This window comes from Papio anubis, chromosome 16, assembly GCF_008728515.1.
Source record: "Papio anubis isolate 15944 chromosome 16, Panubis1.0, whole genome shotgun sequence".
NCBI lineage: Eukaryota > Metazoa > Chordata > Mammalia > Primates > Cercopithecidae > Papio > Papio anubis.
Genome location: NC_044991.1, coordinates 71206794 through 71220363, shown reverse-complemented (window position 1 = coordinate 71220363; position 13570 = coordinate 71206794). Strand labels below are relative to the sequence as shown.

At 45.2% G+C, this 13570-nt stretch overlaps 1 protein-coding gene across 7 annotated transcripts in view; it reads right to left on the bottom strand.

Moving 5' to 3' along the window:
* TOX2 (TOX high mobility group box family member 2) overlaps positions 1 to 13570 on the bottom strand; it is a 157246-nt gene that overhangs the window by 60541 nt on the left and 83135 nt on the right. For all 7 annotated transcript variants that reach the window (XR_001891849.3, XM_021921034.2, XM_031656783.1 and 4 more), the window contains one exon: positions 5399 to 5644. Coding sequence is in view for 6 of the 7 variants with exons in the window: in XM_021921034.2 (XP_021776726.2) it covers positions 5399 to 5644 (246 nt within the window). In the remaining variant the exon portion in view is untranslated. The remainder of the gene's footprint in view (positions 1 to 5398; positions 5645 to 13570) is intronic.

The window sequence follows — 13570 nt, the reverse complement described above, 5'->3', positions numbered from 1 at the left end:
AATAAATTCCACTCTTCGAGTTTCTTTGGGTATTTTAGAAACTGATTTATACATACAATATCTCTCTCGAAATGAGACAATCAACACAGGATAAAATTATTGAGTTATGAAAATCAGGGTCAGACAGAGGTGCAGTACTTTAAATTAAACTGGCAAAATATATCTTTCATACTAAATTGACTCTTTTTGTCTTGGAAATGAATGTTTAATCAGTTAAGATGCTCAAGTGGAGGGAGAAACCTTAAGCATATTTAATTTTGTAAAAGGGGTTCGATTCCAATACTGTACATGACTCCTGCTAGCTGCCATACCTTTAAACCAGAAGACTAACTCCCACACATGCATGCAAGGCTGAACGGGCCAGGGCAGGGGACCAGAAAGAATTGGTGGCCTCTGGGATCAGAGCCAAAGGGGCTTTGGCATTTATGAGATGGCTGTCAAATGCCTTGGCCTTGCCCGCCTCTCCAGGGATGACATCCTCAGTGTATCTCAATCTGTGCAGACAATGCCTGAAGCACCCTGGCCATCAGCGCATCCTCTGTACCACCTGTGACTCTGCAGCCCGGCCGCACCATCCCTCAGTCATCTGGTAAAACTGAGAGGTGGATGGATGACAGGGGATAGAGCTGGGTTTGCATTCTGACCTTGCCGTTTAGGAGCTGTATGACAGTAATTCATTCACAAAGTACTTACAGAATCTACTCTGCATCAGGGGACACTTCCTCTAGGAAGTGATAACCCCACATCTAAGGGGCCTCTTCCGGGCACAGAGCACCACACGCTGATGCTATTAGAGAATGTACCACAGTTTAGAAATCGGCTCTTCACCTTCTCTCCATCGGCACCAGGCGTCCCTCAAGGACATCTTGTAGGTCCCAAGCCTAGAACAATGCCTGAACCTAGTGGGTGCTCAATGAAGGCTGTCACACAGCTGAGGATCACTGTGGTAGGTTGAAAAATGCCCCCCAAAGATATCAGGTCCTAATCCTTGGAACCTGTAAATGGTACTGTATTTAGAAAAGAGGGTCTCTGCAGATGTGATTAAGGATCTTGAGATGGGAGATTATCCTAGATTATCCCCAAATGCCCTAAATGCCGTCACAAATGTCCTTAGAAGAGGGGCAAAGGGAGTTTTGCTGACAGAGGGAAGGCAATGCGAAGACAGAGGCAGAGATCAGAATGATGCAGCCACGAGCCAGGGAAGACCAGCAACCCCCAGGAGCCGGAGGAGAAGCAAGGCTGGGTTCTCCCCGACAGCCTCTGGGGAAAGTGAGTTCTTCCCGACACCGTGATTTCAGCCCAAGGAGACTGTCTCTGGACTTCTAGAGGTGTGACAGAATAAATCTGGTTTTTTAAGCCCCCAAGTTGGTGGAAATGTCTTAGAGCAGCCGTGGCACACTAATATAATCACCTGCCACCTTGGGGTCTCCATCCCTTCATGATAGTATTATCACGATCCCTCAGTTTGCTTCTTGGGGGGATTATGCAAGAAAACATTTGAAAGCCCTCTGCACGGTGCTTGACACCCAGCAGGTGTTAACACCAATTCCAGCGTCACCCACGTAGCGTGTATGCCCACGCACATAAAGCCACGCCCCTTTGTCCTGTGGTTCAGATGAATTTAAAAACTTCGTCTTGAAGAGCCCCTTGTCTCTCTTCACCAGATAGTCCCAACGCATGTACATCTTCTTATCTGGTTTTCCCAGTTGGTCCGGGTGCCCTCCCCTGGGTAATAGAGTTTGGCTTATCTTTCATGACATAAAGAGGGAATATAAAATTCAGTGAACCCTTGCAAAGTCTGACTAATGGAAGAATTAAGGCTATCTGAATTTGTAAAGCCTCTTAAACATGAGCTAGTTTTAAAGAAAATCTGGGAAGCGACTGCGAGTGCCTATTTGGACAGAGCCCAACAAAAGCATTTCCTAGGAGGGGAGATTAGGGGGTCATCTTTGATAAAAAGATAACATGCTTTGTAATGATCAGAGCTATTATAATGAGGTGGCCCTACAAATGTACCTGAGGGTGTCTGCAGTCTGCTCCTTTAGGTAAATGAGACTTAAGGGAAAACACTGCCATTTAGTTACAGTGGGAATTCATTTTTACTACAAATAACAATAGCAAATGCTCATTGAATGTTTACTCTCTGCCAGACATTTGCTAAGACTTTACATACATTATCTCTGATACACTTCATCACAATCTTCAGGTGGGTACGATTATGATTCCAAGACAAGGGAACCGAGGCTTCAAAGGTGAAGCCAGGATCTAACTCGGGTGTCAGGGATCAACCACCACCCCACACTGCCTCCATTCACCCCAGTACCAAAGGCAGCGACACAGTGGCCCCAAACTGTAGCCATGCTCACCCCTGCACCACATCCCTGCTAGCAGATGACAAGGTGCTCACCTGACCCTGCTCTCGCTTGTATCACCATAAATCCCAAACAGGGATGGTCCTGAGCAGTAAGGTTCCTGCTAGAAAATGAGCCCGGTAAGCAAGTAAGGTACAAACATTCTAACGAACTGGAAACCCATTTATGCCTAGTGTTCCATTATTGAAATGCTAAGCATCTGGGAGTTATTTATAACCTACTGCTCAAGTTCATTGCCAAGGTCTGAATGCAAAAATTCAAAAAATTGCAACTTCAGGCATAAATGGGTTAAAACCATTCCAGACATGGCGGTGTGAGTCTGAATCGCTAGGTTTGAGAGACAGAAGAGGAAGCTGAGGACTTGCATTATTGATGGACCCAGCAGGAAAAAATTTCTGGAGAAAGGAGCATCCATTTTCATTGAACTCTTTCGTGAGAACCAAACACTATAAAATGTGGATCTCGAGTTGGTTTCCTCCCATCCTCCTTCCCTTCCTTGTCTCCTTTTATTTCCCACCTAGCTTCAAAAACAAACAAAAAAAAATGTGACGTGCCTTACAAAATTACACAGAGGACACCAGCTTTTTTAAACAAGGAAGTTTGGTGGTAATAAAAGAAGAATAAACAAAATACAGTTGAGATCGTTTGACTACAAAGCCACGTCCTAAGGTCCCAGGGGTCTGCCAGAATTGGGCCACAGATTTGACTGTGGCTTCTGAAGAGTCATGGTAGAGGTAGACACAAGCCACCCCAAACCATGAGATTCTGCTAGGAAAATCAACTAAGCAGCCCTCCTCCTGTGCCACAGGTGCATGTGTGACTCAAGATGACAAAATAGTGAACTGCTTCCTCCTAGACGTAGTGGTCTGTCCAGCGATGCTGTCATGGTCCTCTCTGCCAGAGATGTCAGGGAAGATGCTGGCTGCCAGCAGCCATCAAGCCTGTTGTGTGGAAATGGGCCTTGTGACACTGGTGGGGTTCCTGGATTGAACCATGCCTGAAACCCCGTATCCACTCCCTGGATATTTCAGACTCTTTTGCATAAGTTTGAGTTTGGTCCCTGTCACTTAAAAATGAATGTAAGAGTCATGACTAGTACGTAATATTAAGTGTGAAGGGAAAAATAGCAAAAATAAACACAAGTCCCAGTTGTTGAGAAGCAGCACTAGAATTCCCTTAAGGAGATTTTTTCTATGGTATTAAAAAAAAAAAATGCTCTACTGCTCTACCATACTTCTATAGATTTTGATGGCTCAAATCAGCCATTATTACTTTTTTTTTTTTTGAGACAGGGTCTTGCTGCGTGGCCCAGGCTGGAGTGCAGTGGCACCATCTCGGCTCACTGCAACCTTTACTTCCCAGGTTCAAGCAATTCTCGTGCCTCAACCTTCTGAGTAGCTGGTATTATAGGTGTGTGCCACCATGCCTGGCTAATTTTTGTATTTTTAGTAGAGACGGAATTTTGCCATGTTGACCAGGATGGTCTTGAACTCCTGCCCTCAAGTGATCCGCCCACCTCGGTCTCCCAAAGTACTGGGATTAGAGCGGTGAGCCACCATGCCTGGCCTCAAATCAGCCATTCTAAGGATATATATCTCCTTAGAATGGGATTCAGGACCCTTATGATGCAGGCCCTGCTGAGCTCTTTCATCTCCTCTCTCTCTCCTTCACTCCAGGTCCTTCCTCTTTATCCCAATAAAAAGAATGAACCACATACCATTCCCAAGCATGGCACGAGCACCCTTGCTGCCCTCCTTTTGTACCTGCTATTCCCCTAATCTGGGAAAGGTTCTTTCTTGCCTTCGTCTGTCTGCTACATTTTTACCTATCCCATGAACTTTAACTCAGTAATCACCCTCTTCTCTGGCAGCTTAAGCAAGATACAATTTTTTTAAATTATATGATTCCATTTCTATGAAATGTCCAGAATAGGCAAATTTATAAACACACAAAGTCAATTAGTGGTTGCCTAGGGCTGAAGATTTCAGGGGGTGGGTTGGGAGTGACGGCCAAAAATATGATGTTTCTTCCCATTGTTTTTTTGAGAAAGGGTCTTACTCTGTCACCACGGCCCTGACCTCCCGGGCTTGAGTGATCCTCTCACCTCAGCCTCCCAAGTAGCTAGGACTACAGGCACATGCCACCACACCTGGCTAATTTTTTTGTTTTGTAGAGACAGGGTCTTGCTATGTTGCCAAAACTGGTCTTGAACTCCTAGACTCAAGCGATCCTCCTGCTTCAGTATCCCAAACTGCTGCGGTTACAGGCGTGAGACACTGTGCCTGGCAATACAACATTTTTCTTTTCTTTTTGTGATAGGGTCTTGCCATGTTGCCCAGTGTGCCGTGCCTTTTTACAGGCACGATCCCACTACTGGTTAGCAGGGGAGTTTTGACCTGCTCTGTTTCCGATCTTGGCCAGTTTACCCCTCCTTAGGCAACCTGGTGGTCCCCCACTCCCAGCAGGTCACCATATTGATGCCAAAGCTAGTGCAGCCAACTGATTTGCATAGTGCACTACAGCCCAGAACTCCTGGGCTCAAGTGATCCTCCCACCTCAGCCTCCCAAGTAGCTGAGATTATAGGTACACACCACTGTGCCTAGCTAGTGGTTCTTTATGGGGTGATGAAATGTTCTAAAATCAATTGTGTTAATGGTCACACAACTCTGTGAATATACGAAAAGCCATTAAGTAGTATACTTCAAATGCGTGAATTGTATGGAATATAAATTATACCTCAATAAAACTGTTAAAAAATAAAAATGAGATTATCCTATTAATAAATAATGCAAATCAATACCGAGATATTGTACCCAGAGCTCCAGAAGGAAGGAGCGTGCTGACATTAGATTTCTCTCCATGCCCACCCGCCGTGTCCCACAGACTCCCACGCAAGCAACCTGCTGAACCCAGACCCTGCCCATGAGTAGAGGGTTCTTATCAAAGCATCAACATTCTTCTGCTTCCCTCTCAACCCCCTCCCTGCTGTCATCAGCAGGAACTGCAGCAGGTGACAGGGACTCACCGTGGGCAGCTGGCCCGACAGCAGGTGGCTGTCCTGTGCTAGCATGTTGGACACCATGATGGCTGGGAGGTCCATGGCCTGATAGGAGTAGGCAGGGAGCAGACCGTTGGGGGTGAGGCCGTGGCACAGCGAGTGGTAGCTGGCTTCGTGGTCCCCGAGGTGTAGGAGGGATGGCTCAGGGAGGTTGGGAGGTGTTATCGGGGGGATCTCATAGTCTTCGTTGTTCTCGCTCTGGCTGTTGAAGGTCTAAAACATCAAAAAGACATGTTGGTGGGGGTCAGTGCCTTACAACCACAGAACACACCCAACAACATCAATGACAGCAACGACAATAACGATAGCAACCCCGTGGCAAAGGAGAGAAGGGATGACGCCTCTGCAAAGGCAGAGGGTCAAGACAGTGCCCTGACTTGGTCAGACTCCTGCCCTATCCCCAAACAGATGTTTCCTCCCACCAGAGGCTCTGCACACAAAAGCCTGCCCTCCTGGAGAATGGGGGCCAGCTTCCCCTGTTTCTCTCTGGTTTCCCACCAGATCTGGCCATCACAGCCCACCTTGGATCCATCTTTCCGGCCCACCCATTTCACAGACGGGGACTCAGGTCCAGGGAGGAAAGCAGTCCATCCAAGGTTGGGGGAAGAGTTGGGAATGGAGCTGACGTGTCCTGATTCCATTCTTGGTGATCTTTCCAAGGAAGCCAGGCCATTTTCTCTTGTGCTCCCAACACTCAGCCCGGGGCTTCTCAGTCTTTCCCATCTTGGTAAATGGCACAAACATCCTCACAGGAGCACAAGCAAGAAACCAGGAGTCACCTGGGCACCTTCCCTTCCAATACTTCCTTGTTTATTTTTTCCCACCTTGCCAAACTGTCCAGGAACCTCCAGGACAACGCTGAATAGAAATGGTGAGAGCAGACATCCTGGCCTTTTTCCTTACCATAAAGAGCTCAATATTTCACCACAAAGGATGCCATTTGCCACGGCTTCTTTGAGGTATTCATTAGCAAGCTGAGGGACCTCCTGGTGGGTCAAAGTGTGTGGCTTTATTAGAATCGTGCACGGCTTTTCAATTTTACCAAATTCTTTCCCCCTGCATCTACTGACAGGTTCAAATGACCTTTCTCCTTCAATTCAGTTAATGTAGTAAACATGTAATTTGGCTTTCTAATGGTAGATCGATCTTGCATTCCTGGAATAAACCCTATTTGGTCATGACATATTATTCTTTTTATAGATTGTTGGGTTTTGTTGGCTGATGTTTTGTTTAGGACTTTTGTATCAGGTTCACAAGTGTGACTGGCCTGTAATTTTCCTGTCTCATACTGTCCTTGCTGGAGTTTTAGTACCAAGGGTACATTGGCTTGAGGAGTCATTCTTCCATTTCTACACTCTGGAAGAGATTAGACCTAGCAGAAGAGAGATGTGTCAACTGGAAGATAACTCAGAAGAAATTATCCAGAGTTCGGCATAGAGGGTCAAAAAGGAAATATGAAAGAGAGTTTATGTGCACAGCAGGCAGAGTAAGAGTATCTAATGGATGCCTGTTCAATCAGCATTCTGGAAGGAGAAGAGAGAGAGAATAGGTCAGGGGAGAACTGAGGAGATAATAGTTGAGAATGTTCCAGAACAGAGGAAGGATATCAAAGGTAAATCTAAAGGTAAATGTTTTTCACACTTTTTCTTTCATTTTTCAAATGGACATAAAATAACGGTACATACTTATGGGATACACAGTGATGTTTTGATACAAATAATGCATAACGATCAGATCAGGGTAATTGGCATATCCAGCATCTTGAACATTTATCATTTGTGTTGGGAACATTCAATATCTTCCTTCTAGCTCTTTCAGACTGTATAACTACATAATATATTGTTACCTACAGTGCTAAATCTTAAATCAATCAAGAAATATACATAGAGGTGGGGGGAAACCTAAACCACAATAGCATGTAAGAAATAACATCTTCTAGCATCACCGTATTGTTTGTCAAGAGTGTGTGTTAAAATAGTGAAGGTCACTGAGCCTGTCACAGGACCTGGTTGGTGGTGGCCAGTCCCAAGTGTCTGCTGGGTGAAGTCACTGAGCAGTGGGGATAGCTGGGTGTGCGTACAGCCTGTGGCAATGGCAGAAAGCACAAGACACCTAAATTCCATGGGGAGGAACCCTACACTACCCTTTACAGTGGTAGACCAGACTGAGAGGGTAAGTGCCTTGCCACCCTGGGACCCACCACCGGGACCCAGAGCCCATATGGCCCTTTGCTCATTGCCTCCCTCTGCAGGGCTGCAGTGGGATGATCTCACAGATGAGCAAACAGTCATCTGGGAACAGGCCATGACCGTGCCCACCTTCCTGCTTCACCTTCGCCTTCTCTGTTCTCATGCTAGGGTTCCTCAGGCTGTCCTGAACTCCCCTCTCTTCCTGCCCTACGCTGTCTCCCCAGGTGGACCTCAACCAGTCTGGGTTTCGATTCTCATCTAGGTGCTGCATTTACCCTCCAGCCTTGGTCACTCATCTGAGCTCCAGGGCTGAGCCCCTCCATGCCCAGTCAATGTTCTCATTTGTTGATCATAATACCCCTTCCCCTGCCGTGCCCCTGTGTCCTCCCCATCTCATCAAGTGACACTACCTTCCATCTAGTTCATAGAACCACGAACCTGGGAGTCACCCTCCGGCATCTCTCAAATCCAATGAAACGCCTCCAAAATATCTTTAAAATCTGTTTCTCTCTCACTGCCGCTATCCTAGTCCAGGCCACCACCACCTCTTACCAGCCCTTTTCATTGGTCATTCTGGGCTGCTCTATTCTCTTTCTGTAGCCAGAGTGGTCTCTATCAAGATGATCATCACAGGCTGTCAATCCTACATCAAATGGTGAGCTCCCCACTGCCTTCAGGATGAAGTCCATAGTCCCAGATTCAGCCCTGGAAGTCCTTGCATGGCCTGGCCCCGCCACCCCTCTAACCACAGTGACCTCTCCTGCCTCTGGGCTCTCCCCTATGTGGTTCCCTCTGCTGGACTGCTCCGCCCACCACACGTTGTCTCTCCCATGGCTCCTACTCATCTCTCCACAATAGATTTTGTTTAAATGTCTTCCCTGATACTCCAAGGTAGATAAAACCCCATTTCACACACCCAAGATCGCCCAGAATTTTTCCTTGGAGGCACTCATCGTATAAGTAGTTAACTGACTTCTTGTGTGATTATTTGTCTGATGTTTAATGTGAGTTTTACTCCCTATATCCCCAGTGCCTCGGTCAGAACCTGGCACAGAGTCGGAACACAAAATAAGAGCTCAGAAACAATAAGTTGGCCTGTAATCTCAGCACTTTGGGAGGCCAAGATGGGAGGATTGCTTGAGCCCAGGAGTTTGAGGCCACTCTGGGCAACATGGTGAAATCCCATCTCTCCAAAAAAAAAAAAAAAAAAAATTCGCTGAGTGTGGTGCCATGTACCTGAAGTCCCAGCTACTTCGGGGACTAAGGTGGAGGATCATTTGAGCCCAGGAGGTCAAGGCTGAAGCGAGCTGTGATTGTGCCACTGCACTCTAGCCTGGGTGACAGAGTGAGACCTCATCTTAAAAAAAAAAAAAGAGTTGAATTGCCAGCCAGGTCCTGGGGTGGACGCCATAAACATGCGTCTCACTCAAGCTTCATAACTGCCCTGGAGGTGGGAACTACTGTCCCTATCACACAGGAGGCAGTGTGGTGCAGTGGTTAAGAGCCAGGCAGCTTGGATTTGCATACTGGCTCTGCCACTTACTGCCTGTGTGTGACTCTGGGTACATTACTTACCCTCTGATACAGTTTGGATATTTATCCCCTCCAAATCTCACGTTGAAAAGTGACCCACTGTTACAGGTGGGGCTAAGCCAAAAGTGTTTGGGTCATGGGGCAGATCCTTCAGTAGTGGCTTGGGATCCTGCCTGTGGTAATGAGCGAGTTTTCGCTCTATTCATTCACGCAAGAGCGGGTTGTTTAAAGAGACTGGCACCTCTTCCCCTCTCTCTCTCATTCTTTCTCCTGCCATGTGACATGCCCGCTCCCCGCTTCACCTTCTGCCAAGAGTAAAAGCTTCCTGAGGCCTCATCAAAGCTGTGCAGATGCAGGGGCCATGCTGATACAGCCTGCACAGCCATGAGCCAATCAAACCTCTTTTGTTTGTAAAAGATCTAGTCTCAAGTATTCCTTTATGGCAATGCAAAACAGACTAAAACACCTTCTCTGTGCCTCAGTTTCCTCATGTGTGAGAAAGCGGGTAATGACAGTATGTATCTACAGGGCTGCTATGAAGAGTAAACAAATCAATAACATGTAAGTTTCTCAGGACAATGTCGAGCACACAGTCAGTGATGTCAGTGTTAGTTATTGCTATCCTTGTTGCCCTTATCTGGAGTTTCAGAGATGGTGGGGACTTCCCCAAGGACACAGAATAAGTAAACAGTGGCACACTGGGATATGGGGGACAGGGACACAAGCAAAAGGTAAGTAGAGTCAAAATGGTTGCAGGTGGTCATGAATACTCTGATACTATGGGGGGACACACACACAAGGGATTGTATAGGAAGCATCAAAGGAGTAGAGTCTTGCCTTAGAACGGGCAGAGCGGTTGGGAAGGCTTCCTGGAGGTGGTGACTCTGAAATGGAAAGCTAGCAGTGGGACTCCACTTTCTGGGGTGATACAACGTCTGTGGCTTATTGCCACCTAAAGAAAATCCGCTCCCAGCCCATCTCGTGGTCAGGCTGAAGACACACATCACCCTGTGGTGCTCAGACCTGTGTTGTGTGAGTTAGGAACATTCATGAATGAGGATTTTGAGCCAGTGAGCTGCTGTTTACTTATTCTGTGTCTTTGGGGAAGTCCTTTAATTGTCTTGTCATCAGTGCCTAGCACAGTGCACAGTAACGACTCATGACAACACAATAAATGGGCACGGAAAATGGGGGAATGTCCCAGGCTCTAGTTTCAAACCACAGCTGTCCTTCCCAACATACTAGACACCCCTCAACCACCTGCTGTTCCTGTGTTTGACTGCCACCTCCCTCCTTGTCCCTCAGCATCTTTACAATAGGTGCTGGCACAGAGCAGGTGCCCAGTGAATGCTAAGTGATTGCTCAAGTCCATTCCTTTCAGTCAAAAAACAAAACTTCAATCCACTGGAACTGGCCCAATTGACCAGAAGCCTTTTGGAAAAATAAGCATATGCTGCCTCAAAATATTGGAATCACACAATTATGACAATTCACTTAAAGAGGCAATTAGCACACTTAAAAATAACTAAGCATGCAAACATGAACATGCCTCTTCTGAATGCAATCAAATCCTACATGCACGACACTGAACACAAAACAACTTGTCCTGAGTACCTACTATGTGCCAGGCACTGAGCCCAGCATGTCCATATACATTCTCCATTTAATTCATACATGTTCTGTAGAGAAGTGATTATCTTCATTTTGCAGATGAGGGACATGGAGCTTAGAGAGTAGAGGTGTCACATAGCTAGATCTTGGTTGTGATTCAGAGCCAGGTCTTGTGACTCCAAACCCAGTATTTTCCTACCAAATTGGCCATTCCAAGGTGCCTAATTTTCTCTCTACCACTGGCATTCTCATGAAAATATAGAAAGAGATGCCAATTCGTGAGAGCTTTCCCAGTTTAAAATATCAGTAAAATCTTACAGGAAATCTGGGAAGAGTTACCTCTTCCTTTCCACTCATTCTTTCTCAAACCCATTCCAATCATGTTTTCATCCCACTTCCACCAAAACTGCTTAGGAAGGTCATCAATGACCTCCATCTTCTTAAATCCAGTGGTCAATGCTCAGTCTTCCTCTGGCCATCTTACTTGACCTTATGAGTGGAATTTGATATAATTAGTGCATCCTCCTCCCTGGGAACAAACTTCTTCACTTGGCTTCTAGGACACCAGAGATACTGGTCCTTCAACATCACAGGCCATTTATTCTGTATGTCCTTTGTTGGTTCCCATTCTTCTCCTTAGTCTATTGATGATGACATGTCCCAGAGCTCAGATCTTAGACCCTCCTCTAAACACACTCACTCCCTGGTGCTCTCATCCAGACTTGTGGCATTATGGACCATCTGTATGCTGCTGAGCTCCAGTTCTTACCTCCAGGCCAGACCTTCCCCTGAAATGCAGACTCATATAGCCCACTGTTATTTGTCCTTCCCTTTAGATGTTAATTGATATCTCAAACAACTTAACACATTTAAGAGAGAACCTACCCCTCCCACAGTCTTCTCCACCTCAGCTAATGGCCACTCCATCCTTCTGGTTGCTCAGGCCAGAAACCAAGGTGTCATCCTTGACCCCTCTCTTCCTCTCACATGCTACACAAAATGTGTCCAAAAATGCCATCCGTTCCACCTTGAGCTATCGCCCTCTTTGCCCTGGGTGACTGCAGCACTCTCCTTCCTGGCCTCTTGGCCTCCCTGCCTCCACCCTTGCTAAGGTCCATTCTCACCCCAGGGCCAGAATTACCCTGCTAAAATATAAGCTATGCTCACAACCCTCTAGGGCTCTCCTTCTCACTCAGATAAGGAACAATGGCTCCCACCCCATGCTATGTAGTGTTGCTTTCCCCAATCCCACATGTCCTTTTTTACCTCTCTGACATCATCATCTCCTATTCCTCTTGTTCATACCACTCCAGCGTCTTTGCAATGGCTGCTCCCTCTCTTTAGAATACTCTGCTCTCAATATCCACACAGCCTACTGTTCTTTTGCCATTGAATGGTCTTGACACCCCTATAGAAAATCAACTGGCCATAGATGTATTGGTTTATTTCTAGACTCTCAATTCTATTCCATTGGTCTATATGTCTGTCCTTATGCCAGTACCACATTGTTTTGACTACTGTTGCTTTATGGAAATTGGGAAGTGTGAATCCTCCAGCCTGTTATTTTTCAAGATTATTGGTGTTTTCAGGCCCCCTTGCAATTCCATATGAATTTGAGGATCAGATTTTCCATTTCTGCAAAAAAGACCAGTGGAAATTTGATAGGGATTGCACTGAATCTGTAGATGCTCAGATAGTATTTCCATCTCAACAATATTAAGTCTTCCAATCCACAGACATGGATATCTTTCAATTTATTTAGATCTTTAATTTCTTTTGGCAATGTTGTGTAGTTTTCAGTTTAGAAGTTTTTTCCCCTTCTTGGTTAAATTTATTCCTACATATTTTATTCTCTTAGATGTTATTATATATGGAATTGTTTTTTTTAGTTTCCTTTATGGGTTGTTCATTGTTGGTTTATAGAAACACAAGTGATTTTTCCATACTGACCTTGCCTTGAAACTTTGATGAATTCATTTATTAACTATTTGTTATAATTTTAAGGAACAACAAAATTTTACACCATTGGAGGAACCAAAGTAGAAGAAAACAGAACTTTATCAATCTAGAAAAATCTGCGAAAAAAATAGGATTGAACTATCAAACATAATAAAGAATATTCATAAAATGGCAGCATTAAGACTAAATATTCATAACACAATAGGAATGATTTCAATTGCTTTATTAAAAGACAAAATATTTTTATTAAAATACATACAGCATATGATTTATAATAGACATGCCTAAAATAAAATGACCTGTAAGATTAAAAATAAACAGACATTAGCCAAGCATGGTGGCTCACGCCTGTAATCCCAGTACTTTGGGAGGCCAAGGTGGGCAGATCACCTCAGGTCAGGAGTCCAAGATGAGCCTGGCCAACATGGTGAAACTCCACCTCTACTAAAAATACAAAAATTAGCTGGGCATGGTGGTGAGTGCCTGTAATCCCAGCTACTCAGGAGGCTGAGACAGGAGAATCCCTTGAACCTGGGAAGTGGAGGTTGCAGTGAGCTGAGACTGTGCCACTGTCCTCCATTCCGAGTGACAGAATGAGACTCTGTCATAAAATAGATAGATAGATAGATAGATAGATAGATAGATAGATAGATAGAGCAGGCCAATAAAAAGCAGAGTGGCAAAATTAATTACAAATTAAGTACAAATCAGGGCAAAAAAAGCACTAAAATATCAAAAGGAACACTTAAGTCAATAAATGGTATAAATCTAAGAAGAAATCACAGACATAAACTTTTATGTAAATTGATAAAACTACAGAAATATAAAATGTAAAAAACTGTTCGTA